The 27531-nt window shown below is 35.3% G+C and overlaps 6 protein-coding genes across 10 annotated transcripts in view; 2 read left to right on the forward strand and 4 right to left on the reverse strand.

The window, feature by feature from the left end:
* LOC108760749 (uncharacterized) overlaps positions 1–2122 on the reverse strand; it is a 2760-nt gene extending 638 nt beyond the window's left edge. The window contains exons 1-3 of the mRNA XM_018506871.1: positions 1859–2122; positions 297–482; positions 3–156 (exon numbers count right to left, since the gene is read on the reverse strand). Coding sequence (XP_018362373.1) covers positions 3–156; positions 297–482; positions 1859–1918 — 400 coding nt within the window. The 5' untranslated portion in view covers positions 1919–2122. The remainder of the gene's footprint in view (positions 1–2; positions 157–296; positions 483–1858) is intronic.
* A 665-nt stretch (positions 2123–2787) lies between these two features.
* LOC108760747 (uncharacterized protein C19orf52 homolog) lies at positions 2788–3823 on the forward strand. Its single transcript, XM_018506869.1, has 3 exons — positions 2788–3069; positions 3153–3254; positions 3365–3823. The coding sequence occupies exons 1-3, from the start codon at positions 2925–2927 to the stop codon at positions 3784–3786; spliced, it is 669 nt and encodes a 222-aa protein (XP_018362371.1). The 5' UTR covers positions 2788–2924; the 3' UTR covers positions 3787–3823.
* An 88-nt stretch (positions 3824–3911) lies between these two features.
* Positions 3912–8217, reverse strand: AGBE (1,4-alpha-glucan-branching enzyme). The gene is made up of 10 exons (XM_018506863.1): positions 7965–8217; positions 7677–7846; positions 7350–7591; positions 7071–7280; positions 6036–6343; positions 5736–5936; positions 5292–5644; positions 4965–5149; positions 4563–4854; positions 3912–4480 (listed from the first exon to the last, which is right to left on the reverse strand). The coding sequence occupies exons 1-10, from the start codon at positions 8075–8077 to the stop codon at positions 4473–4475; spliced, it is 2082 nt and encodes a 693-aa protein (XP_018362365.1). The 5' UTR covers positions 8078–8217; the 3' UTR covers positions 3912–4472.
* A 796-nt stretch (positions 8218–9013) lies between these two features.
* Positions 9014–15072, reverse strand: schlank (ceramide synthase schlank). 2 transcript variants are annotated; one of them, XM_018506867.1, is made up of 9 exons: positions 14742–15072; positions 14279–14450; positions 13696–13885; positions 12025–12142; positions 11319–11431; positions 10901–11231; positions 10711–10829; positions 10485–10629; positions 9014–10370 (listed from the first exon to the last, which is right to left on the reverse strand). In XM_018506867.1, the coding sequence occupies exons 3-9, from the start codon at positions 13872–13874 to the stop codon at positions 10248–10250; spliced, it is 1128 nt and encodes a 375-aa protein (XP_018362369.1). In that variant the 5' UTR covers positions 13875–13885; positions 14279–14450; positions 14742–15072; the 3' UTR covers positions 9014–10247. The 2 variants fall into 2 exon arrangements, with proteins under 2 accessions (XP_018362369.1, XP_018362370.1); XM_018506868.1 differs by lacking the exon at positions 14742–15072 and having other exon boundaries at positions 14279–14488.
* Positions 15073–18727: 3655 nt separating this feature from the next.
* Positions 18728–23173, reverse strand: LOC108760847 (beta-1,4-glucuronyltransferase 1). Of its 2 annotated transcripts, none has more exons than XM_018507094.1 (6): positions 23070–23173; positions 22336–22508; positions 21442–21664; positions 19939–20330; positions 19542–19743; positions 18728–19134 (listed from the first exon to the last, which is right to left on the reverse strand). In XM_018507094.1, the coding sequence occupies exons 1-6, from the start codon at positions 23157–23159 to the stop codon at positions 18922–18924; spliced, it is 1293 nt and encodes a 430-aa protein (XP_018362596.1). In that variant the 5' UTR covers positions 23160–23173; the 3' UTR covers positions 18728–18921. The 2 variants fall into 2 exon arrangements, with proteins under 2 accessions (XP_018362596.1, XP_018362595.1); XM_018507093.1 differs by having other exon boundaries at positions 22336–22690; positions 23070–23154.
* Positions 23174–23269: 96 nt separating this feature from the next.
* Positions 23270–27476, forward strand: LOC108760846 (uncharacterized). Of its 3 annotated transcripts, none has more exons than XM_018507090.1 (5): positions 23270–23334; positions 25033–25384; positions 25993–26229; positions 26324–26656; positions 26785–27476. In XM_018507090.1, exons 2-5 carry the CDS (start codon positions 25036–25038, stop codon positions 27405–27407), a joined length of 1542 nt encoding a protein of 513 aa, XP_018362592.1. In that variant the 5' UTR covers positions 23270–23334; positions 25033–25035; the 3' UTR covers positions 27408–27476. The 3 variants fall into 3 exon arrangements, with proteins under 3 accessions (XP_018362592.1, XP_018362594.1, XP_018362591.1); XM_018507092.1 differs by lacking the exon at positions 23270–23334 and having other exon boundaries at positions 23985–25384; positions 26785–27015; positions 27101–27434; XM_018507089.1 differs by lacking the exon at positions 23270–23334 and having other exon boundaries at positions 23985–25384.
* Positions 27477–27531: the final 55 nt, after the last annotated feature.

The raw sequence follows: 27531 nt of genomic DNA on the forward strand, positions 1-27531 counted from the left end.
AATATTAACAGAAAGAAAACGAATATTATAATCGTGACAAAGTTTCTTTGACTTATGAATCAATCCCATAACATTGGATATTCCATTGCAATTTACTATGCAAACTGCACCAGACAGTACATAATATTCATCTATCCTGGCTATGTTAGCTTCTACCTAAAACATTATTAATAATAATAATAATAATAATAGAGATCAATAATCATTAATTAATAATAATTAATAAATAACTAAAGATAATGAGTCATTTAACACGATAAAAAGATTACATTCAAAATTGTTTGAAAGAGACTTACTTCTAACAAGGTGTGCAAAGCTCTTAAGTCAAAAGGAAAAATGATAAAATCCACAGAGATATCTATCCTCGTTTTCACATCCGTAATAGATTCACACTGATGGATAGATATCTGCCACTTTCTTTCTTTTGCACTTAGATATAAGCCCTCTGATATCTTCTGGCATAATTCAGCTGGTCCTACTATCTGGAAAGAGATGTTCTAAATATAATAAATATATTTACTATGACAGTTACATATTTAATGCTGTTGATATACACAATATCCAGTAAATTGTGATAGAAACTGCACAAGAAGATAATTTTCTTTGTCTATACTTTTTACTTATTTCATTAGTGTACTTGTCGATATAACCAAAAAAAAAATAAAATAAATAAATACCATGTTCTTACAAAATGACAAAACAAATTAAAATTGAATTATGTTTTGGATATCACCATCAGACATACATGTATTATACAGATTATACTCAATTCCATCATGGTTATACCTTAATGCACCAGAAAATCAAAGCTATATGCATTTGCATTTTATAATGCGAATAAAAAAGTAAATTACAAATAACAAATTAACAAATTATAAACGACAGACACAGAGACAAGGACTACGTTCAGCAAAAAAAAAAGGAGCTTTGCAACTGTTGTAAAATTCTTGAATATGATTGATTTATACAGATCCAATTTATTTTACAACAGTTGCAAAGCTGCTTTTTCTGCTTTAAGGTGGTTCTTTGGTAAAGAGCGAAAAAAATTTGGAGTGCCTTACCAGAGGTGCCTACTCAAAATTACAAATATCTGCATAATTTGGATAAAATATTAAAACTATATGTATATCTTAGGTCTGTTTTCTGTAGCTGAACTAGTGTACACTTTTGGAACTTGAAGTGAGATGGATATATGTTTGATATTTGTTGAAAGTGAGGAAGAGAGTGCTAGTGCAGTCTAGTGCAGGAACAAAAAAACAGGCTACTTAATGAAATAGTATGGAACATACAATAGTAAATCAAGAGGCCTACTAGCTTTATCAAACACCTTTATCAAACAAAAACAACATGAGATTATGTTTACTTTTTGAGGTTAAATTTATATGCAAGTTTAGGCATATAAATATCTAAAATATCTTTCCAGAATGGCCGTTGACTTATTACCTTTTTGTGATCATTAAAATCATAATTTTTTAAACTATTATAATCTCATTTTTGAGAAAAGTCTATGGTAATATTTATGTACAATTAGTCAAAGAAGCATCTGCGAACCTTATCAGTCACTAAATTATACATAAAAGGATACTATTTCAACTCCTTTTTCTCTCTTATTTCATCATTAACCTGCTGTAAAATTTTGCACACAGCAATTTCGGTACTACACCTTCATTATATAAAAAAAAATGACATTTCTATGGTAACTCGATTTACTAAAGAACCATCTTAAGGTTGAAGTCCACAAAAAAATCTTACGTAGCATCCTAAGATCACGGTTATCACTTTTTTCCTAAAAATACGCGAAATATACAGAAGAATGTGAATAAAACTTTCTTTTTTTCTTTTACCGCCACAGACGCACCATAAAAGCAATTAGACACTCGCCTCCCCGAAATGTTCCGCTTTTAAAGATTTCGGCCATGACTGTCGACGGCTAAAGGCTTGTTCTTTCTGTTACCGCACTGAACTGCACTGAACTTCTATCACGTGAACTTCTATCACGTTTTTGCCAAACCGTAAATATATATCTATTTCAGTTTAGGTACAAGAAGTATATACTAATCCAACTGCTACAAGAAAGAACAGACACATATGTTGAGCCGATCACACCAACTCCGATAATTAAATTTCAATATTGCCAACTGCAAAACTGAAAAAAATAACCTATTTTTCTGGCAGCCGTGAAAACCGATGTTTGCGATTTGTTCGCGTTAGGCCCTGCGCACAATGAAAAAAGTATTAGGAGCAGGAATAGATATTAAGATTTCAACCTATCAGAAACCGTATATTCCGGTGTAACTGGTATCTGATAGATTAAAATCTTAATATCTATTCCTGTTCCTAATATTTCCTCCATTGTGCTCAGGGCTTTACTTGAAATTTCTAAAAATGTTTAGAGTCTCGACACAAGCTTTTGCATAACGCATAACGCATAATGCGTAAGCGAATCAACTAATCAGAAGCTTTCCTTTCCTCTCATTCCATGGAAAAGAAGAATTTCGATTGGTTGATTCCATTATGCACTATGTATGAGGCGTCGTCTACAATACACGGAGTAAGAAGTAAGAGTAATAAATTGACCAATCACAGTCGATTATTCTTCTCATTATTCGACTGTGATTGGTCAACTTCTTACTCTTACTTCTTACTCCGTGTATTGTAGACGACGCCGTAGGCCATTGTTACTATGACATGAAGTGCTTCAGAAATTCTCTAGCAAGTAACCAATCGAATTGACATTAACGTTACATAGTTGCAACTAAATTCCGCTAGATGGCGCACAATCTCGAGTTGAATTTGCGGTTATGTTATGTTCCCAGCATGTCATAATTGGTTATAACCTATCGCGATTTAAATACCGTCGCGGCTGGCTCATAAAATTTGCGTAATGGTATTATTGTCGTGACGTTACCAAGATTCTCTGCGACATGAGCTCCCAACAAATATTTCAGCTTTCTCATAGACTCAGAGCAGTCTTTAGGCCACTGACATCCAAATTTAATGAGATTGGCATTAAAATTAGGAATTATGAGATGCCTGAGAAAATTAAGGGCACATTTCTCGAACGCTGGGGTAAATAATATTACAAAATATATGGTTGAATTATCACATTCTAGTTATTTAAGTAATGTACAAATAGTTTTATTGTTTTACAGCGAAATATTGGCATGGTCTGTATATAGATTACAAGGACGTCGCATTAGATGTAGTCAAAGATTGCACAGAGCGTCCTGTACATGCTACAATATATATTACACGTGCGTATTGTTTTTTGAGTGTCCGCAGATTATGTCACTTTCAAGATGTGATATTTATATAATGTGTAATAATATTTATAATATATCTGTGAGAAAAATTCATATTACAGTTCTAGGAAGCTGCTTTTACTCTAATCGACACAATCCAGATGAAACTATGTTCAGGGAACAATTCATACAAAATAGTATAAAGTTAATACAAGTAGGAGAACCCATACGCAATCCTGTCTCTGTACAGCACATAAAATGGTTGGAACAGTGCTACAATGAAGGATTAATCAGGAGGCTAAATCTAGGAGTTTTGTCTCTGATCTGGTTGGATAATTATGACAAAAATTATTCCTCATACAAGGCTGTCTGCCCTTACTTAAAACCACGATATGTAACTTTCTATGAAAGAATAATGGATGTAGGCTTTCTAGAAAAGTGGTGGATATTAGATAGGAAGATGAAAGACTATGATGTAAACGAGGCCGAATTCTGTGTTGCAAAAACTGTAAACAGTACAGGTACTGTTTCAGCAACATGTTAAACTTTGATAGGAAACAATTGTATTATTTATGTAAAAAAATATATACATTTTTTAAGTTTCGAAAAACGAGTATATATATATATATATTTGTAAATTAACAACTAGGATACAAAAGATCTTAATATAAAATCTGTGTAGTAAACCAACTGTATTTGCGAATGTACAGGCACAATTGTTAGAATTGAATAAATTGAGAGATCATAATAAATCATCTCTCTTCTGTTCAGAATATATGATTAAGGCTACGGTCCACTTGATGCTACAAATGCTTCGAAGCATTTTTTGATTGGTCAGTTAATAAAATTCTTTCGATCGGTCAATCAAAAGTTTCGAAGCATTTATAGCGTCAAATGGACCGCACCCTAAATTCAATAGAAAAATATTTTAAAATTTATCCAAAATATATTAATTCAATGACTTAGAATAGATCGATAATGTCTGAGAAAACAAGTTAAATGCACCAGCATTTACTGTAATTCTTTTCTAAGAGAAATCTAGTTGTACTCACAAGATCCTTTTTCAGGATTTATATCGCGATATATCTTCTTTATAAGTTTCCTAAATATATAGACATTTTATCGAATTGTTTTACAAAAATATATGATACCTACGTTTATTTATATTACTAGATAGATATGATTTATCGTTATACAATTTTCAAACAGTTTTCATTCACGAGACAGCAGTTAACCATCTAAAATGTAATCAGTTTTATTTTAATATTAATTGCTATGAACAGTATTAATACGAAATCTATTGTATCGTTGATACATTACCAATTTTTGCGTAAACTAACGCTGTACGGCGCGGAATGTAGATCATCATTTTGTTTTGATATGCAGAAAATGATTCTGGTTGCGTAAAATGTTGCACACTCGTGTCTACGCGACATTCCCCTCCAAATTGTTCATTGTCACTGCACAAAACAATCTTGTATGTTCCTGGATTTTTTACACCGACCGGATAATCCGCGAACGATTTGACTGGATGAAAGTTAAAGACGAATGTGAGATCACTTCGGTCAAAGACGATCACTTTATCATCTTCGTGCTTCCAGCTCACATAGCCCTATAAATTCAAATATCACTCTTGAGTCTTTAAATTTCTTTATTTCTTTATTATCGAACATCAAAATCACTCAAATAATGACAAAAACACGAATTTATAAAGCTACTTACAGGATGGGCATGCAACCATCCATACTTCTCTTCGAGCATATTCACAGCTCGATCCCAATTATTCATATATTTATACTTCAATAATTCATCATCCACTAAATTCCACTGACGTCTGGCATAATGGTAGCTATCTGCATTTCCGACCCTCGGAAAATCTAGCCATTCGGGATGACCAAACTCATTGCCTGTAAAATATACATCAAAATATCTGATTGCTTACATTTTTATTCAATCGTAATTTGAATGAATTTTGATGCGTATCTCGAGATACAATTGCTCACATATAGTAAGAGATTAATCTAAAATTATTATTTGTTTATTATTCACCTATGAAGTTTAGATAAGCTTCGCCGCCCAAAGCATGCGTAATCAGCGTGATTATATTGTGAAGAGCAATGCCACGAGAAATGATTTCACTGTGTGGACTCAAAGTGCTCATGTGTGTATACATTTCTTTATCCATGAGCCAAAACGCAATCGTCTTATCACCAACGAGGGCCTGATCATGAGACTCGGAATAAGCAACCGCTTTCTCCATCCATCTTCGATTGGAGAGTGTCCAGCAAATCTCACCAACCTTCCAATCATCGTCTTTGACCTCTTTTAATAATTTAATCCATTTGTCAGGAATAGCCATGGCTAAGCGGTAGTCAAATCCCATACCACCTTCAGCGACAGGTCTTTAGTATTTTGTGAAATATTTATAAAATTATTTATATAATTAATATTTTCATCCACTTTGATTTATGGAAGTTAATATAAGTTTTGTACCTGCAAACACCTGGCATTCCACTAACATCTTCGGCAATTGTGACGATTTCGGGATATATTTCATGCAACATATGGTTAGCAAGCATTAAATACACTATGCCCTCCACATCAACGTTCAAACCGTAATATTCATCATAATGACCACTGAAACCTTGTCCCAAGCCTCTTGAGTGATACAACATTGATGTGACACCATCAAACCTGTCAAATTATTGCAATTTCAATAAAAATTTATTATATTATGTATGAAAATCACTAACTTTTGTATAATTAGATCTGTTCTTATAAAAAATTAAGTACCTGAATCCATCAAAACCGTATTCCTCGATGTACCAACGCAAATTGGATAATAGAAACCGAAGTACCTCGTATTCCGCGTAATTGAACAGCCTACTGTCCCACAGCGAGTGTTCGCCGCGAGAACCGCTATGGAAGAAACATGCGTCTGTACCATCAAACATATTTAGTCCGTCCAAAGTATTCTTCGAAGCATGCGAATGTACCACATCCAGCAAAACATAGAGACCATGCTGATGTGCCACATCCACTAGCTCTTTTAACTCTTCTGGATTTCCATAGCGAGACGAAACCGCATAGAAGGAAGTCACCTTTGATTTTAATAAAAAAAACATAGAGCTGAGTCACTAAGTATAAGCGTATTCAGGCCTATGACGGTCAAAGCTAGATCTTTTTTGCCTAAATAATTCCCTTAGTAATATTCTTCGCAATAATCAGTATATGTAAGAACAATAACGCTTTTTTGCAGGCAGCGTGTATAATCAATAATAAGATTTTTTTTATTCGGACCGACAAGAATTAAACACTAAGTATAAGCGTATTCAGGTCTATGACGGTCAACGCTAGATCTTTTTTGCCTAAATAATTCCCAGTGAATTATCTATATCCTATATATGTACACGCATATATATCATATTTTTGTAGTTATTCAAACTGCGCGCCGCGCAAAGTCCCGGCCGAGGTAATATATTTCGCAATAAATTTATTTAAAGTTTTCAGCAGATTGTCAATTTAATTTAACTTGTGATATTATTGCAGTAGTTTAATTGCGTTAGATAAAGTCCGGAAAAATTTCGGCGCGCAGTTTGAATAACTACAAAAATATGATATATATGCATGTACATATATAGGATATAGATAATTCACTGGGAATTATTTAGGCAAAAAAGATCTAGCTTTGACTGTCATAGGCCTGAATACGCTTATACTTAGTGTTTAATTCTTGTCGGTCCGAATAAAAAAATCTTATTATAGAGCTGACACTTGTATACATAATTATATAATTAATTTTAAAATTGTGTATATAAATAATACAACCTGATATCCAAAACTAGCATAGTAAGCGTGCTCCATGATCGCCATTACTTGTATCGTGTTGTATCCTTGCTTTACAATCCGTGGTATCACATCCCTAGCAAATTCCAAGTAGGTGCCAACGCGACATTCCTGAGTACCAATTCCAATATGACATTCATAAATTCTGAGACTCTCTGGTTTCTTTGGTTTGGGATGTTTGAACTTGTATGTCTGGAAAAGAAGCATTACAAATCTCTTTGTCACATGCCAGAAGCACTTCTAGTGATAACTATCCAATACATTTTCTGGATGCCATATACGTTGTTTGTAAGTAGTCCCTTCAGATTTATCCGGTTTCTGTGTTACATAAGTTGCCCAGGGACTCAATCTTTCAAGAAGCTCATTATTGTGACTTTTGATAATGAGCTTTACTTCAGAGTTATGCTTCAAAGAACAACTGCCATCTGCGTTCGGAGGCAGATGCAATTCCCACTTACCATATTCTAATTTTTTATATGGTGTAGCAGTTTTTTGCCAATTATCTATACAATGAAATAGTTATACTAACTAAGGATAATCCTGATTGAATATTAAATATATTAATGTAATCATAAGAAATATACATACTAAACTCTCCAGTTAGAAATACTTCCTGCGCACCAGGTGCCCATTCCTTTGCAACAACACTATTGTCATCTTGGACATGAATACCAAAGTTCTCATATGCAGTAGTAAATTGCCTGAGGTCCCCATCTCCCTCTTCTATTTTTTCAATGTAATCCTTAAACAGGGCATATCTGGAAAGGTGACGTAGCATTACCACAGAATATTTTTAACGAATTAGGAGGGATGTCGCAAAGTAGTGCAAATCAGGCATAACCTTTATATATATAAAATTGCCACAAAGAAAAATACCTTCGTCGAATGTCAATCTCGTACTGCTTCAGATATGGGTCCCTCTCGAGGAGGGTCTTTATCTCCGGTACCTCAACTTGTGAGGGATCCATGCTGGACCACTTGCCACCCATGTTTTTACCAGGATACTTTATGCACAATTAACGAAATTGATAGCGTGATCGCGGCATGGACCGGCTAAAATTTGAATGTCAGATCAATGTCACGATCCCCTCTCCGTTCGACGTCAATTGGTCAGTGGAATGTAAGTGTACTGTACTTGGTACCCTTAGTACTACTGTATCTTCGAAGATGTGGAACGGAACTTAAATCGCATGGCAGCCGGATATAACAGGAAGAAAAAAAGAGATGTCACGTGGCTATACCGACTTATGTAATCACGAACGAACACGCATTAACACGCACATCGCGTGACGTCGTGAGAACGATAAGTTTGGCGGCTCCTAATCTGCACGCCCACTCCTCTAAGCTTTGACACCATGTGCCGCCATGTCTATTCTCGGAGAATGTTTACTATTTTTAATTTACTCGGCACTCAGCAAGCGAAACATGGCGGCCCTGGCGGAACTTCAGGTCTAGGGTCGGCCAGGGTGGGCTGGAGGCTGGAGCGAACGAGTGAAGCAATCACGCGTGCAATTTGTAATTGCAAATGAACTCAGAAATAATCAAAGTTACAGCATTAAAGATCGTAGGCGATATCTTACCTCGTGGGATTTTGTCTCGTCGCATGCCGAGAATAATTTCGTTTCATCTTTTTTGAAAAAAAAAAAAAATATATAAAATTGGACGATTGGAGTCTTGATATGGTGGTGAAATATCGTCATAGATTTGTTCTTCGTAACTGCATGTTCTGTATATTTTAAAAAAATGAGGTACGCATGATGTGAAGAAAAAAGGAGAAAAAAATAGAAAAATAGTGCCACTTACAGAACCTTATATCGAATTCGGTTGAACGCACTTATAATTATAAAATATTTTATCTAACAGCACAATAAAATGATGTAGCGATTTAACTCGTTTCTATATTTATAAAATATTAAATTATTAAATAATATCAAATGCACTTCTTTACATCAATTTGTGTGTACGACGATTTAATATTACAGATATAATATTATAGAAGCTCTCTAGTTTAATGTACAGCAGTATGTACTTGAGTGCGTCCAATTGCATTCGCTAAGTGAAAAAGTTCTGGCTGTTTGCCAAATGGCGGACATTTTAAACAAGTATTGTGTTATGGAGTGTCTAACACTATTTTTTTTATATGCATTGAAAGGGAGACAAAAAACAAAGAAGCAAAAACAAGAACATCCGAGAATCAGTAAAGAAATTTTATTAGAGATACACGAAGACGAGTACGAGTCCAGTATTAGAGAATAATACTGACTATTCGTGAATACTCGTGCGTAAGTACACAACGTACAATTTACGTAAATTTATTCATTGATATATATTTATACAAATGCAAAAATTACCCTTTTCAATAGCTCAAGCGATATATAGACATCGTGGAATACATTAATTGTGATGCGCTCAAGCTAAATTATATCGTCGCAATTTGTGAATTATGATTTATGTGCTGACCCACAGTTTAATTAAATTTCGTATCAAGAGTTAGAATAAGAGAGAATTGTATGTAATTAGTAGAGATTTATTATTAATTGAATTGTTTTTATACTTATGAATCACTAACTAATGCTCACAAAGTATACGAAAATAAATAAATACAGTTTTCAAAGTATTTACGCGATATTAGACTCTGAAAGACCCGACGGTGGTCAGATACCGAATGTCTTGGTGGCTTTGGTCCATTCTTATCTTAACTAAGCATTAAGAATTTATTCAAAAAGAAATATATATACTTATAATTAATTCTTAAATAAGGTGAAATTATAGCAGAACAAATTGTTGATATTTCAAGATTTATCCTCTCTTGTTTTTTTTTTCTTTCGTTCTTTATATGTGTATATAATGCATTCCTATATATAAACGCAAATATATTTAAAATTTGAGAGGATCACAAGCAAATTTGTGACAAAGCATTGAACTGTTTTTTAAGAGAAACACTTGTGAAAGGGAAATAGGAGAAAAGTATACATTTTAAATTTCATGAGAGATTAAATAGGTATGTTAACGTTAGCGTCTTGAATTACAAGATTAAAGTCGTATTCAAGATTTCATTATACTTGCAGGAAGAAAGATTAGCCCTGGCTAAACGTCCGGATGAATTTTTTTACCTTGGAATCAATCTTTAACATAGTGACCTATGTGGCATGCGTCTTGTTAGTGGGCTTTTGGTTTCGAATTTGATTTGTTAGTGTAATTTACGGTACTGTTTATGGGAGTATTATTGACCGAAGTGTCAGATACTTCGTCGCTGCTATTACTGCGAATATCACCTTCCATCTGTAATAGTTTTTCCAGAAGAAAAGATTAGCATATAGATGTGTGTTCATTAATATCAAAAAAATGTCCCAATGAACGTGCACGCGACAATTTATATAAATCAGCAGCACATACCTGACCAGCATTGAAAGCACGGTATGCGATCTGAATGATTAAATAAGTCCAAATTGCGTGGAGAAACAGTAGTAAAACTAATAAAGAATTAAAGATATAATACGCGAAGAACATCGGTACTATCTTAGGCGCCTCTATAGATGTACTGTAACATACAATAGATTGGCATCAGTATCAAATAATCTGCACATTTAATCGCTCAAAATCTAAATATACTAATACGTACTTATAAATTATCCAAAATGGGTACACACCCATACGCGTTACAACCCAGAGAATTGTAAACGCAGCAAATATACAGTCACAAAGTCTTTGATAATTTGCATACTTGGTCAATTTTGCCGCCTGCGAATTAAAAATAATGCATATATAAATTGAAATATAGAATATAATTTTTCTCTTTCAAGCATTCTTACCTCCAAGAGTATATCCGCAGAATCATGCACAAGCAAAACGAGACTACCGATCCTCGTTAGATTTCCAACCCACGAAAAACACATAAGTGCAATTGTAGCTATATGATGAATAAACATCTGCCAAAAATCTTTCCTTTTTACATCAAAGAATTGAGAAAAGCTTAATGCCCAGTAAAATGACATTGATATCATATAATACCACCACACATCATCAGTAACCGGATGATAGGGATAATTGTAAAAACAATATTTTATATCCCAAAGCCACGGTTTATCCCACAGGACAACAAGGCCGTAAAAGAATGAATACGTATAATAAAAACATCTCCAACTGAAAAAAAATCATATATGTGTATGATGATTTGACAATGTAATATTTATGCACGATACGAGATAGTGAATTAAGACGACGACTAACCAACTTTCGCAGAACTTTGTAAGAGTAGATGGCTTGTCCTGAGAACGACGCAACCGAAGCCACCTTTCTACCTGCCTTTCAGACCAATCTAATTGTTTAGCCAATGCCAAAATCTTAAAACATAAATTACGTGTTACAAAGTTTTCATGTAGTAAACAATAGATATACATGAAAACATATATATCAATTAGCACTATTTATACTATTTTTAATATTCCTGATATTTCTTAATACATTGAATGTCACGCTTATACGACTTGCCCAAGACCAATACATGAATCTACTATCATGCGATACATATTGTGTTAAAATTTAGAAATATTGACATTTATTTGAATTATGTGTTTCTATTAATCTTGACATCGCCGGTCACCGGTGCCCCTCACGGCGCTATCGACAAACTGAGTGCCGGTCATCGGTGACCCCCATGGCATTCAATTTCAATGGCTGCGTTCAGCAGAAAAAGCAGCTTTGCAACTGTTGTAAAATTCTTGAATATGATTGGTTTATATTATTTAGATCTAATGAGGAACTAAGGGCAAGACCAATTATATTGAAGAATTTTACAACAGTTGCAAAGCTGCTTTCTCTTCTGAACGCAGCCATTGTTAATATGAATAAAAAAGTTTTCTTTGCATAAATATTCAATCATTATTGATGGTCATTGATCATAGATCGTGGGTCATATAAATCATTAGTCACTCACCTGTTTATACTTGGTTTTTTTACTAAGATACGCTTTTTCTAGTATCTCATTGGATACTGCCTTTTTGCTCCTAGTATTTTTTATAGAAAGCGATTTTCCAAAGGGAGCAAACCAATACCTATTTAAACATTGAAATTATATATACATGTGTTACTTTAAAGGTTCACATAAATCTTTTATCATGTATTAGATATTACATATACATTTTGTAATTTCATTGATGTAATCTTTTCAATAGCAATATATAATGTACATGAATCTAATTTTTTTAAAAATAAAACATTAAAAGTAAGGAAAAAGGATATTCGAGATCTGAGCTAGATTTTACAATTAGCTAAATAGGTATCATAATAGATACCACGATAAATGTCACCATGCATCAGTGATCGAATTGTTAAATATCCGTTACAGGATATAGGAGGTTCAGAATTTCATTGAAACCCGGGTTGAAGTAATATTTTTTATGTTTTAAGATACTTATCAATTCAATTTGTAATATTATCTTATCCTAATTTCAGTTTAGAATTTCAAGAGCGAAAATAAAATCGGCGCACCGTTTACAAACCTGGATGATAGACACCATGGTGGAAGGATAACATGGTGTGTACACACAGTTTGCAACCTTCTTTTGTCTAAATCTCCGAATAAAAACGGACTATGAATATCGCCCCATGTTTAGCGTTTCACAGTTGGCAGCCCTTAGGCTTTTATCAACATTCATAGACAGAGAGATCGGAGATTCAGAGAAAGAAGGTTACAAACTGTACACACCATGTTATCCCTTCCACCATGATTGCCATTGAAAAAAATGATGTTGCATCAACAGCATTATCTTAATTAAAAATAATTTTGTTAATTCAATAACAATATTAATAAAACAAATACTTACACTTTTGTTTTAATAAAATTTTATTTGTTTCATTGACGCTGTTGTTATATAAATCAACAAGATTATTTTCAATTAAAATAATGCTGTTAAAATAAGATCTTTTTCAATGTAATAATTTCTTCATGCTTAATATTATACAGTGATTTGAAATTGACGAATTCGGAGTACAGGACACTTTATGTTAAAAGAAACAACTTTTTCCTTTTGTAAAATTGCGTCTAACAAGTAGTTTTTGCAGGAGAGCAGGTTGAAGTTATACAAGTAAACGCAAAAATTATTTATCGAACGTAATTTTACTACAGGAAAAGGTTGTTCGCTTTAGCACAAAAAACAACTTTTTCCTTTAGCAAAATTGCGTCCGATAAGTAGTTTTTGCAGGAGAGCAGATTAAAATTAACAAATAAGCGCAAAAAATATTTATCGGACGCAATTTTGCTAAAGGAAAAAGTTTTTTGTTTTAGCATGAAGTATCATGTCCTGTACTCCGTATTCGTGAATTTCGGATCATCCAGTATATTTATAAATATATTAATTATACATATATATGAATATGTATATTAATAAATATATTAATATACACACATATATATATATATATACACAACTTTGCATCAAAATTATATTGTTAAGCACTAAGATTTAACTTGGACTGAATAACTTTCTTTATTCAATTGTATTGGTCTACTATCACACTCAGTGTTTGTTTAAAGCATTAATACTTTGAAATAAGCTATAAAATTTATTTATACGGCCAATAAAGGGAAAAAATCTAGAAAGCTTACCTTTCAAGAGTATATCTTATTCCTAAGAGAACGATTGCCATAGGCAGCGGATATATTAAATGCTGATAATTAGCATATTTATTGTCTGCATTTGGACTGATATCCTCCCATGTAATGTTAGGAGGTAACCAAATGTGTGGTGACCAAAAGGTGGCCGATATATTTAGGAAAATATTCATTTCTCTGTGTTCTGCAAACAAATATTTTTGATAAGAAAAAACGTCTAAGAACAAGGGTGGTAGAAACTACAACTCTAACACATATGCCTAAAACATATATTATAAATAATTATAACGTTAGTTTCATATTAATAATTACAGAGGACTTATCAACAAGTAAGAGTGCTTAACGACACAAAGGAAAAGTTAAAAAAAAATCATGATATCAAGCTACTAAAATTAAACAACATAAATCATTCATACTATCATTGCTGCTGTACTAACACAATTGAGTGAAGGAGTAGGAAGAAAAGACACATACACACGAATAGACATGCAAAGCGAGAGAGAAAGAGAGAGAAGGTGAGGTGGATCTCGGTAAGAAGACAGAGACAGACACACAAGCACGTACTTGATGTACTTACCCGGAGCCGCTGTGGCTGCTTCGGCTTCGGCATGTACGGCGCGATCTGAAACGCGCTACCGGACGGACGAGAATGTCGAGACTGTCGAGAGTAGTGACTGTAGTGAGGTAAAAACGCGCGTGCTCGTACCGCTCGTACCGCTCGTACCACGGGCTGCGCCGTTTTGGCTGTCCTGTAGAGTCAAGAGTCAAGAGTGTAGATCACTGTAGACTAACCGCTAACGCGCGCGTGCGCTATTGGAATTAGCCGGAATGCCGCTATTGCCGCTCCGATTATCGCCTGAATCGCCTGAATGAGAAGGGCGACGACGATAAGGCGACTGGGACGGGGGACCTCATCAACGTCTTACGATAATGGCAATTAAAACCGGCATCTAAGTCTTGCTATCAGTATTTCACCACTGTCGCTACCATCAAAAGGAGCAGTAGTAATTAATATTATTCAAGATAATAAATGAACGAACCTATTTGGCCGCGTGACTATTTCTGCTCGCTCTGATAGTCACGTCACACCACACAATACCGGCCGACACACTCTGCCTACTGCCACACAGATGACAGGACTGACAGGCCACACTGCCACACTGCCACCGGCGTTGCACGAGTGACGAGAGACGAAACACTTGTAATTAACGATTACCTTACCGCACGCGATTCCGCAGTTGTGTACGGTATGTGGTGGTATGTGGCATGGCGTGGCGTGTGCATGAGTTCCTACCCGACGAGACTCGAGAGTCGAGAGTAGTCGAGAGGTGTGCACCCGGCAAAAACGGGCACATCCGATCGTCTCCGATCTCGGCAGTCGCGACGCGACTTGCGAGTTACGACTTGTACTACACGACTTGTACTGGGTATTCTCCCTCTCTCTCTCTCTCTCTCTCTCTCTCTCTCTCTCTCTCTCTCTCTCTTCTATTGTCCGCTCTGCTTTTTTACACAAATGTGTCCATTGATGGAATCAGCAACTGTCAGCGACGCTCTGTTGCTCTTCCTCGGGTACTTCAGCCTTATTTGACAATTCGGTATTAGCTCCAGTGTTCCATTGGAAGGTTTTAAGAACCATCGACAGGTCGAAGGAAGGTTTTTGAAAATGAATAAAAATAGAAGGTTTTTTTATTAATGCAAACTACAAATTACATATACTCTATTCGGAGAGGAAATTATCAATTTGCGTTTCGAAACTTTATTCGAGTAATTATAATACAGTGTCTATAATAATTAAGTCGTAGCGGTCGTAGGATATCTCAAGTCGTAGAAAATTGACCAATTATAATTAATTATTCTTCTCTTCTCATTAGGTGTATCCAGAAGCACGACCGCTCATTGAGCGCTCATTGAGCTCTTGTATCTGTTTGGTCTATATTTTTCGATCTAATGGAATATGCCAATCAGATGCAAGAGCTCACTGAGCGCTCAGTAAGCGGTCGTGCTTCTGGATGCACCTATTAATTATTATTCTCAATTATTCGATGATTGGTTAATTTTTTACGACCGAAGACCAGTACTTCTATTGTAGGACCGCGTTAAATCTAAATAGGTATTTATATAATTGCAGAAAGCAAAAGATATAATTTTCTCTTTCAATCTCACAGGTGAGGCATTCCATGCCGGGTACCTTTGAAACCGTCACTTACAATTTTTTTCGATTTTTTTTTTAATTTGCTGATATTCTACAGATAAAAAATATGAGACAGGTATTTTATGAAAACAATGTAATTTTTTTTGTCAAGCTATTTACGTTTGTAAGTTGCAGAAATTCATAAAAAAAAACGTCGCTCATGCAAACATTCAAATTATTATATCGTCGAAATTTTACATTAGTATATAATTAAAAAATTCTGTTGCGGACGGCGCGATTCTGCATACATGAAAGTGGGAATATATATGATTGTTTTACAAAATTTTTTAATTGGTAAGTTGATGATGAAAAATGTCAAACGTTGGTGCAATCGGGCCTCAGTGACCTGATGAATCAACACTGATTAGCTCAACTTTCCGTGGTTTCACTATGCTATGTACCATTATTATTATTATGTGACTATCTAAGCTATAAATTACACACAGTCTCTGTCATGTGAGAAGAGGAGGAGGAAAAAAGCTGTCGAGGTTACCGGTGACTCATCGGATGGCCACGGCTATGATTATAAATCATACGATTAATCGACGAACAACGTTTGAAGATTTATTCTTCCGATTTCACAGGATTTACTCTATTAGTGATTGTCGTTTATCGTTGTATCGTTATGTTGACGAAATGCATTTTCTGAGTGATTTTTCGTGAAAATTATCAAACGTACAAACAAACTTGAGACGATATAAATACGAATGGCGGCCGGAATATCTTTCTGCTCTGAAAGGCACTTTAGAAAAGCAGATCGTTACAACTGATTTAGAACGCCATTGGTCATTGACTTCCCGTTAGACGGTCACGGCGACCAATAACAGCTTACCTATCTCAACGCGGCCATTTGAAACTCCAGACAATACAAAGTCCAAAATTGAGAGATAAGACGTTTTTTAGACACTAAAAAAAACATCTTATATCTTGATTTTGGATACTTTGTGTTGTCTGAATCATTACAAACTTTGCTGTTTCATTAGGTTATTTTTTTTTTTGTTTATATATCTTCAGAGTATACACTACTATAATATAAGAGCTATTTTTATCTCCGTTCATATATTTTTGCAAATTTTCTTCATCACTGTTTCATTTTGAAATTTAAATTGCTATATCCAAACTAAAGACATTGTTTGATAATACTATCAGAGAGTTTCTCTCTGATACTATTCTTATATGTGTTATGCAGATAAAAGGCTTGTCCATAGGAACTGTAATAAATAGTTGTTATATTACTGGTTTTTGAAAAAAATTGAGCTATGTTCAGATTTCCATCCGAGTGCCATATATTATTTTATCCTTGTTATTCATCTAATGTTAAACAAGGATAAACTGAATTAAGAGAAATCCTATTTTCGGTCAAAGCGAATCTTAATACTTAAATATTCAGTGTGAATTATTTATATATATATATATATATATATATAATTATTTTTCGCAATAAATTATTTCGCAGTTTTTAAGATGCTTTTAATTAAATATTAGCATTAAATTAACATTTTCCTAAGATGCTTTTAATCATAAACAAAGCATAGCGTTTATATTTTTTAAATAAAAAATTTAAGAACTTCGATCACACAAAATATTTATTAAATTCAATTCTGTAAACCACCCGCCGATATCTTTTTAGTCTTGAAACGTAATCATGAATTCAACTTAGAATAGTATAATATGATAACCTCACATATAAATTAACACGCAATTTAATAATATTAATGTTAATAAACATATCTTGTACTTTGTGACTAAATTAACTTGCAATAAATTTAATCAAATTTTGATCGAAATTTTTCAAATTTTAATTAAACGCTAAGGTTATGCTTTGTTTAATTAAAAACATTTTAGAAAAATGTTAATAATTTGATGCTGATGTAAGTATTTCAAAAATTGTAAATTTATTGTAAAAAATAATGATAAAATGATAACTGGGGAGCATTTAGGTGGACAACCGGTGAGGTGATTAAACTTTAATTGATTTAAATTAATCGGCGAATTTTAAGACAATATTAATAATTTTAATTAATTTATCAGGTACTGTCTACGTTATTATTTTGACAGAGACAATTATAATTTCTTATTAAGAAATTATAACTGCGTCTCTGTCAAAATAAAATTTGGAACAAGATTAGATTAAGAACGATGAATCATATAAAAAAGCAATTCTGTTATCAAGACATATCTATTTTACACTATTCTGTTAACATGATTAAAATTATTGTTTTCTTTTTTGAGAGGAAAAACGTTGGAGATATTATTTTGTTATGCAATACTCCAACCGTTGCGCTAGGGGGAAAGATTGCTGATGAAGACTCAAACCATGAGTGGAAACGTTCAAAAAGTCAAGGTTTATATTTTTAGTATTAAGAATTGCGCTAATTGGATAACCAGCGTTGACTCCTATTGCCTGTACTGTATGTTTTATGTTTTTTCTATATTGTTTTCTTGTTGCCTAACATGTAGAAAAAATTAGGAACAAGGAATATATAATTAACAATTTATTTTAAGCAATTCTGATTAAATTAATCACTGATTAACTTAATCAGTGATTAATTTATTGGAAAATATCTATAGGATTTTATTAACATGAATAGAATTATTAATTCGAATATGAGAAGAAATATTAGATTAAGATAAACGAATTATACAATTAGAATTTTTGTTATAAGCGTCTCTTATATTAACTAAATTAATTAATCATTGATAAAGTTAATCAAATTTTGATCGAAGTTCTTAATATTTAATTTAAAAAACCGTGAAGGTTTTGTTTAATTAGAAGGAAAAATTATATATATATATATATATATATATATATATATTATATATATATGATATTTTTGCTGTGAAAAAGCAACCGGTGCCAACTCGTAGCCATTCCTAAGTCTAATATAAAATTCGACGTCACCGAAAAATATTTTTCTATTGTATACGGATACAGGCACCGCATGTGTCGAAGCGGTCCCTCTTATCTCTTCTTTTTTTTCAAGAAGGCTTATAATTATCGCGCCGAGATCTCTCGCGGTGAATATATATCAGTGCGCACATCTACGATTGATCGGATATCGCTTGATTAGACGCTTTATCACACGTTGATAAATCCTCGCATTTCTCCTTTCATGTGACCGGAAGAACTCCTGTGTGGCTGCATTGATTTTGTGTGTTTTTCGTTTGATTCCCGGAGTATGCACTAAAAAGGCACCATCGAGCACGACCAGACGGTAATTCAAAAGACACATCTCGAACATCTATATATGAAATAAGAAATAGAGACCTTGAAAGACACATAGGATCTTGCAAGTAAGATATTAATAGTGAAAAGTTATGAATAATTATTACACTTTAGGTAAATCTACTTCCCATACAGCATAAAACTTGCAATAATATTAATTGCTGCAATGTTACTGCAATATTACTGGAATGATCTGTGCTGTATGTTTTTATTCTCATTTTCATCTCAATATAGATTCATTTTAATCGTGGTTTAATTAATTCTTAATTTTTTCTAATTCTTAGAATTAAAAAAAGATGAAGAGTAGTTAAGTCGAATTTAGATTAGATAAATTAATCTACATTGGATACGTGTATTAGAGAATAATGCGAGTAAACTTTTGCAATTATTAGAGATGATTCTCTAAAGGAAATTGCCTTATACCTGGGCCATCTTGTCTTGCTTGCCTTCCCAGGACATTTCCTCTGTGTAGAGCGGGTCATCGCGTGTGCCAATGAAGAGCGGTTCCCATCTGTGATGCGGATATTCCCTTTTGGTAACGATAAGTGGTCGGATCCTACCCGGGTCCGGTCTAATCAACCACCTGGTCAGCCCAGGAAATCGCTGGCAGTGTGGACAGACAAACCTGCGAGAGGCGTCTTGTCCCGTTATTGAACGTACATTGCAATTTCAATATGAATACTTTATTCAATTCTTACGAGACACGAGAGAAAGTTGACTTAGTTGACGCGAGTCAACGATTTCAAATTTAGGACATTCGAAACGTGCCACAGACATAAATCCTGTATACGTATACTCGTATATACATGTCTATGTATACCTATGAAAATATACCGCCAAGCCGGCACTGCAGGCGGCGAGCAGTTCGCGCTTCGTTGCCGGTGGCTGTTCATTGGATTCTATTTCGAATACAGGCACAACGAAGACTACACCGTGCTTGGGCGGCCTATGGTGCACCATCTCCATGAAGCCGGAAGCCAGCCGCGCGCTCGGTAACAGCTCGATATCCGAGACAAGCACGCGGGATGTGTTCGCCATCGTTCTCGCCATATTCCGGGCGACGTTGATGGGATATGTCATTCTCCTCTTCCGCCTCTCGGTCTCGGCCTGCCGCCATTGGAGATCAGAGGCAGCGCAATCGCCCTGATGGGTACGACTGATTGCGCTCAGGGCGGGCGGTCGACCGGCCGGAAACACCAGGTGGACGGAAACCTGCAATTGCAGGGTCATTAAGTAAAAAGGATTACAATGAATGTGAATTTTATGTACATCGTATAATATACGAGAAAAGGGCGGAACGATAACAGAAGACGCATGATATTGTGTCCAAAATATATACAGGTAAAAAAAAAGAAAATGATATATCAAAAGTGTTATAAGTACCATATATTATACATTGACCTACAAAATCATAGGGATAAGGCATTATATGAACAGAATTTCATATTAAGCTAATTAGGTCGAAAAGTAGCGCTATTCACACGAATTAATAAATATCTGATTCTTAAATCATTCATATTTGATTGTTAAAGTTATTGAATAACAGATCATAAATTTTGAAATAATTATTTACGTTGTGTTAAACTTTTATCTTTTAAATAAATTTATTAGAGATATTTTGTATCACATTTAATACCATTAATTAGATATAAGCCCTTTAATCGTAAAATACGGACAAGTATATGCGATACTTCTACGGTTTACAATTTATACATTCTTATAATCGGTTTTAATAATCTTAATTAAGAGATATGTAATAATATGTATTCTGCATTATAGATTAGAATGACTATGTTAATCGCAAGCAAGCATATTTTGATATAATGGAATTCGCGTCTATCTGCTATCATGCCTTCACACAACATACTTTCACATCAGTTTTTTTCTCCACCGCGTGTCACATGAATAATTTTACCTTGCATCTAGAAAATTATTGTAACATAAGTAATGTACAGTATTAAATGAAAATCGACCGATGAAATTAAAGCAATGTGTAAGAAACATAAAAAAAAAGCTGAAATTATGTGCACTCCGTGTATACAATACTGTGCCTTACACATTACATTTAAGCAAACTACCTAGTAAGATTTAATTTTAACTAAATAACTAACAAAGAAACTTGATCTACAAAAAATTTCTCTTGTACGATAATAAAGTGTTGTAATGTATATATATAAGTGACCTAAAAGCGCAGATTTCCCCGAGTTCTCGCATTGTTATATACTCGTATAACGAAAACATGAAAACTTCGAGAGTCGATAGAGTGTAGGCATTGTACTAATTGGTAAGAGATTCGCGATCATGACAAGGAAGTTGAGGAGACCTTGTACATGGCAGGTTCGCAACGACAGGCTCGATCAAGCTGAGCGACAGCAAGGCCGGCGTCGAGGCCTGGTGCAAATACCGCCAGGCTGAGCGGTCCCTCCCACCGTCTGGCGAGTTCCACGATTCCGTAAACCTGATCGGCGGTGGCGTGTGTGGACAGCGTGACTTGGGGCAAACTGTCTGTCGCTTCAACGGCGCCAAGCAACACGAATGGCAGAACCCTGCACGGAGAAAAAGAATTCTCGCTGTCGCAGCAAAATCATCGCATGATACATTCAACGCGAAAGCGACCGAATAGCGAAGGCTCCTATTATACTATTGTCCAATATTTAATTCGTTTTATTATTAAAATAGAAGGATATTGCTGCATAAATTAGTTTGTAGAGATATGAGAGAATGTACAGCTAGAATAAATTTCATTTCAGGTAAAACGTTAAGCCCGCATTGCAGCAAATTTCCAAGAAAATTATTTTTAAATTATAGATTAGTAAGGTTCCCCCTCCCCCAGTTGCACCAATGTTACTTTAACTTTAAGCGAAGTTTAAAACTCTCACTTTCTTTCTGTAAAGCCAAAAGAGATGAAGAGATAGAGTGAGATGAGTTTCAAGCCTCGCTTAAAATCAAAGTAACGTTGATGCAATCAGGCGCTCCTAAAACAATAATCTCTCTGTTAATACGACGATTAAGAAAATCTGCTACGACAGCATAAAGTATGCTGTGCCAGCAAACTTTTTTCTCCGTGCTCCGTTTCCTCCGGTTGAGTACCACTTTCCGGTGTTGATGACTTTGTTTCAATGTCAGTTCTTTAGTTGTAAGCTGAATTATAAATATATGCGTAAGAAGAAAAACAACGATGATCTTATGTAGACGATAGTAAACGATTGATCTCTACCTGTAGGGACTCTTCTCGCCGATTTCGGAGCTCCACGTGAGTCTGGATGGTGGATAGGAGAGGACATCCGGCAAGCCATGGTACCATCTGCAGGCACTTTCATTGCGAGGTCGCTGACCCGCCATGTACATGCCCGCTGCGTAGACGGGTGGACCTGGTGGGCCAGCGTCCTGCTGCGAATTTATATTAACGTGGCTGTTATCCAACGTAGAGATATCACCGTCATCGCGAAAAACGAGCGTCGTCGTTGGTAATCGAAAATCTCGGCCGAATAGCAGACGGAAGGCCAGGAGGGACAGCACCAACGTCGCGGGCCATACTAGTAGCTTGCGAGCGAGGCTGCGCATCGCTTTCTCTGTGTGAGAGAGAGAGAGAGAGAGAGAGAGAGAGAGAGAGAGAATATGTTTAGAATCTAATTAACTTGATGTAAAAGTAATCTGTCTGTCTACTTCATTAATCTATAAATAGCAAAGATTAAAACGCACGAGGCAATCAAGTTCAGTCCTCTGCAACCTAATTCAGGTTTTTGATATCATTTGGTAAATCTGAAATTTATCTTTCCAGAAGGAAGACGCTTGCAGCGCAAGGCTAAAAAGGATCATTCTACTATATTGGCATTCGGTTGTTGTCATATTTTTAGCAACATGGAGCAATTTTGAAGAGTTAATAAGCATTTAGCACGCAAGTGAAGTTAAAATTGACAAGTTAGCAATGACCAGCCCGTCTAAACGCACCTCGGTTGTTCCCCGATCTCCTCGTCGATCGAGAACAGTGGAACGATGTTCCATATTACAAACGCAAACGGCGGGTTCTCCGAGGAACATCCGCTGTCAAACTGGCACGACATGCCATTTGTCGAGGAGATGCAGCAGACTGCGAGGTATCGCGGATCGATGCCGCGCAAACGCGTTGGCGAATTGTGAGGATACAACCCATGCGGGCTGAGATGCAGAACCGTAATTGCAAGCGGAGCAGGAAGAATGGCGCCACTGTATAATTGTACGTAAGATTTCAACCTAGATTTCGCTTCTCGTAACTTAATGATTTTATAATGATTCTTTATTTCTACTGTAATAGAACATATTTTATTTTTTCTATTTCCCTTCTTTTAATATAAGAAACAATTTTTACATGTATATCGAGAAAATTCGAATCTACATATAAGTAATCGTCGCATCACTTAATTGTACAGTAGAATATTCGATCAAGCATTGCACAGTAGGGACAATGTACAGATAACAAGGTCAAATGATCGATAATTGAATAAGAGAGCGTTTACTAGCGGTATTTGGAAGATATATATGTTGTAAGCAGATGATGCTTGTGCGGTGAGCAGAAAAATTCTATCGGAAGAGTCAAATAAATTTAAAGAGTGTGTTACCCATATACATATTTATTATAATTTTTAATTAATCCGAGCTACAGCTGATCGTCGCATATTATTGGAGTCGGCTATAAATTGGCATATCGCGTGACGTACTATAATAACCCTACCGTGGTTGCGGTACTATCGAACGGGGGTAGTTTTACCACGCACGCGATCACGCAGGATCCATCGTGACAGCATATCTAATCAAAGATAGGACACGTGTGCAATTAGTTATAGACAGAAAGTGGCGATACGGGAATCGCTTAAGATTGTCGGCCGTCATTGGTTCCAAGGCCGCGTTAGCTAATTTTAGTGGTTCGCAGAAGAGATATATGTATATACATATATCATATTTCTTCCGGTCGTGCCACGCTGCAACGCGGCGAAGTGCACGAAGATTTCGCTTCACAGAATGCATGAGGCCAGTAGTTTCGGAAGTCTCCGAGATATCGAATCGTCGCTATGTTTGTAACTCTGCTTATTTCTCTTTTTTTTTCTGTACTTTAGCTATCCGATTACTGTATATAATGTTGCCGTTAGTTAGACAAGTATACGAATACATTTACGAATACATAATTAAGAAGTATATTAATAATGCAGATGATTCGTGAGTTATAGCTGTGAATGTACGATGGCGTACGTGTAGATTATCAAGTTAAACATTGCCATCATAATTTAGTATATTATGTATTCAACAGCGTATAGCAGTATTATTAATGGAACGTAAAGCATGTTTCTGTAAAATGGAAACCTTATCGATCCAACTCTTATGTATATGCTTATGAATAAGCAAAAAACTCCACAAGGAATACGTAAATTAAAGTTGTGATTCAGGGAAAATTTTATCAAGATCGGATGGTCGGATTTATCCGCAAATGAAATACTAATATCTATAAGTACCTATATGATGATTGATATCTGGCACACTTTAACTGATTGAAAATAAACATGTGATATAAACATCGTTGTCATACATAAGACGGAAATACAAGACCATAACATAACATAAATTCGTTTCGCATAAAATTATTGAGTTCAAGGCCTACGCTTAAATAAAGAATTCAGCAGAGCGTATAAAGATTTCGAAATACTGAAAGAAAACTTGCTGTTTTGTGGGATGAATCAATTCAACAAGTGCTCGGGGACGTCGTTATCTATAGTCAAAGGAAATCTCTCGGGAAGTCAATATATGCACATTAAAGCGAAGGCATGTATAGCCTTCTCCTCGATGTTATGTGAAATATGTACGATTGTGTAATCGACCGAGAGATCGTTAAACGCGATCGTAAAGTTTACAACGGCTATAGTGTGGCTCATCTTGACCTTAGCCGATGGATGTACCCCTTTTCCCGCAACCACCGACCATCGGAGGCGTCGCGACACCGACTCTGACACCCCTCAGTGACGTTCCAAGCGTCGCGACGCTACCACGCGTTTCGGCATTCGTTGCTGCATCCGTGCCGCGCGTACACGAACGATATGCCGTACCTTTACGATCCCCCGCGGGCACCAGGAAGCGACGTCGCGTCTGCAGGAACTTAGTCCATCCACGGATCAAGACCGCGGCCCTCGTCAAGGATGCTGCACATCGTCGCATTACTGAGCTTTGCACGAGGATGATAGAGCATCGCGCGAAAGAAGATGAGGGGGACGACGACGACGACGTCGTTTGCAGCATCGGTAAATGTTATTTCAATTTTTTAAAACCATGCATTTTAATTGGAAAAAATTAGAGAAAAATCTTTGTGTACTTGATGCAATAGAAATGAAATATTAAAAATTGAAGTAGTAGAATAATGCAAGAAAAATGTAAACATATTATAATTTATAAATAGCTTGCAAAAAATATTTTCATTTGATGAATATCTATTATAATGTTCATGTAAACAATTTGTATAAAGATATTGAAAAAAAAAGTATATTCGTTATATCACGTAACATATAGTAGTAAGATAACGCAGGAGGAGATAGTATGTACTTTTTCAGCATACTTATTTAAATTATTACTAACGAGTTTCACACGAAATCGATTACAGCATGTTTTGCTAATACAGAGCTATCATCGTGAACTAGAAAATTCAACCCGATTTTTCTTTCGTAATTAAAAAACAATTATTCTTTAACTTGATATACTGTGTGGTACCTTGAACTTTAAAAAAAATTTCGATATTTTTTTTGGATACTATATATAAAGCTTAATAAAAAAAATGCCTTTTATATATATAAATATATATATATATATATATCATTACGAGTTTTTGCTCATATATAAATGTGTTCAAAAATAGATATTACAGACACACCTACTACGATATCTTCCGAGATTTCACCTCACTTAAAAAACGGTATAATACCGACGAAATGGACAAAGTCTGTAACTGTCCAGACCATAGAAGGTTTACCTCTACGATTAAGGATTTTGCCATCTCTCAGAGATATCGAGGAGGACAATGGAAATTCTTCGAAGGTCTCGAGATTTAGAAAATATCTGAGATTTTTGGGACGATTGTTATTATCGCAATTGGGTACGAGCTATAAGTTTAAATTTTTACGTACCGTTTATCCACTTAAGCATTTATCATTTAAAGAGTAATTTAATTAATTTATAATTTATCGCAGGTCTTCTTTGGTTACTTGTGATATGGATGGTGGCAGGTGCGGCGGCGTTTTGCGCCACGGAAGGACCTCGCGAGCGCGAACAGGTCGTGTCGCTGAAGAACATGCAGAAGGATTTAGCAGTCGGCTTGGCGACAGAGTTGCGGCAATTGCGAACGGAACAGGATCAGGATGTGGAGCCATTGTGGAGCGATAATGTCCGTCGATATGTTACCAAACATGAACAACTCCTCTTGACCGCTGTTAGTTCTGGCTATGGCGAGGGTGGTAATAGTGGACAGCTGTGGACATTTCCTGGTTGTGTATTATTCGCCATATCGTTAATTACCACTTTAGGTATGTTAATTAATTGGGACTAATTCTTAATTAATTCAGTATTAATTCTTAGATAATTATATGTAAATGTTTTCATTCTGAAAATTATACTGTTTTATTTTCTCTTAAATATTTTTCCAATTTTACAGGTTTTGGAGCACCGGTTCCGCGAACAACCGCTGGTCGCACAGTAGGGGTGATATTTGCCGCTATCGGTATTCCTGCCCATTTCCTTCTTATATTGAATTTCGGTCTTATGGTGGCTTTTCGCTTACAAAAGTACGCGCTTACCAGACAAGGCGTGCAATTCAACAGTCCAGAATCGATTTATTCCAAACGTATGCCGAAATGGATCAAAATATTGTCATTTGTTGGTACAGGTAAAATTTTTATCACGAATCTCTATAAAAATTTGTTTCAACTACAATTATTGCTGTCCTCGTTTATACTTTATTTCTATTGTAGTCACATACTATGTTTTGGGAGTGCTATGCTTCGGCATAGCGCGATCGAGACCGATCGCGGCGAGTCTGCTATTTCCGTTAGACTTCACTGCGGCGGGCGGTCTCTCTACTATCGTCGGTCACGTACGAATACTGTACGGTCTGTATTTGGAAGGCGCTGTTACTATCGCGGCGATAATGGTAGCTATATTAAGAGTATCGGCAACGCAGAGTCTTACAAATATTGGACTCAAGTACGGCCTACTGACCAAAGATTAAGATTAATATGCTTAATTTACTTAATACTCTTCATCCCCTTCACATTTTAATTCACGATAAAAACTATATGACCATATAAGACGATGTAATTTCAAAGATGCAAGGTATTAAAAGAAAAAATTTTGAAAATCCTCCAAATCATTTTGATAAAATTTTATGTGCGTTTTAAGGATA

The sequence above is a fragment of the Trachymyrmex cornetzi genome, unplaced genomic scaffold (assembly GCF_001594075.2).
Source record: "Trachymyrmex cornetzi isolate Tcor2-1 unplaced genomic scaffold, Tcor1.1 scaffold23, whole genome shotgun sequence".
NCBI classification, from domain to species: Eukaryota; Metazoa; Arthropoda; class Insecta; order Hymenoptera; family Formicidae; genus Trachymyrmex; species Trachymyrmex cornetzi.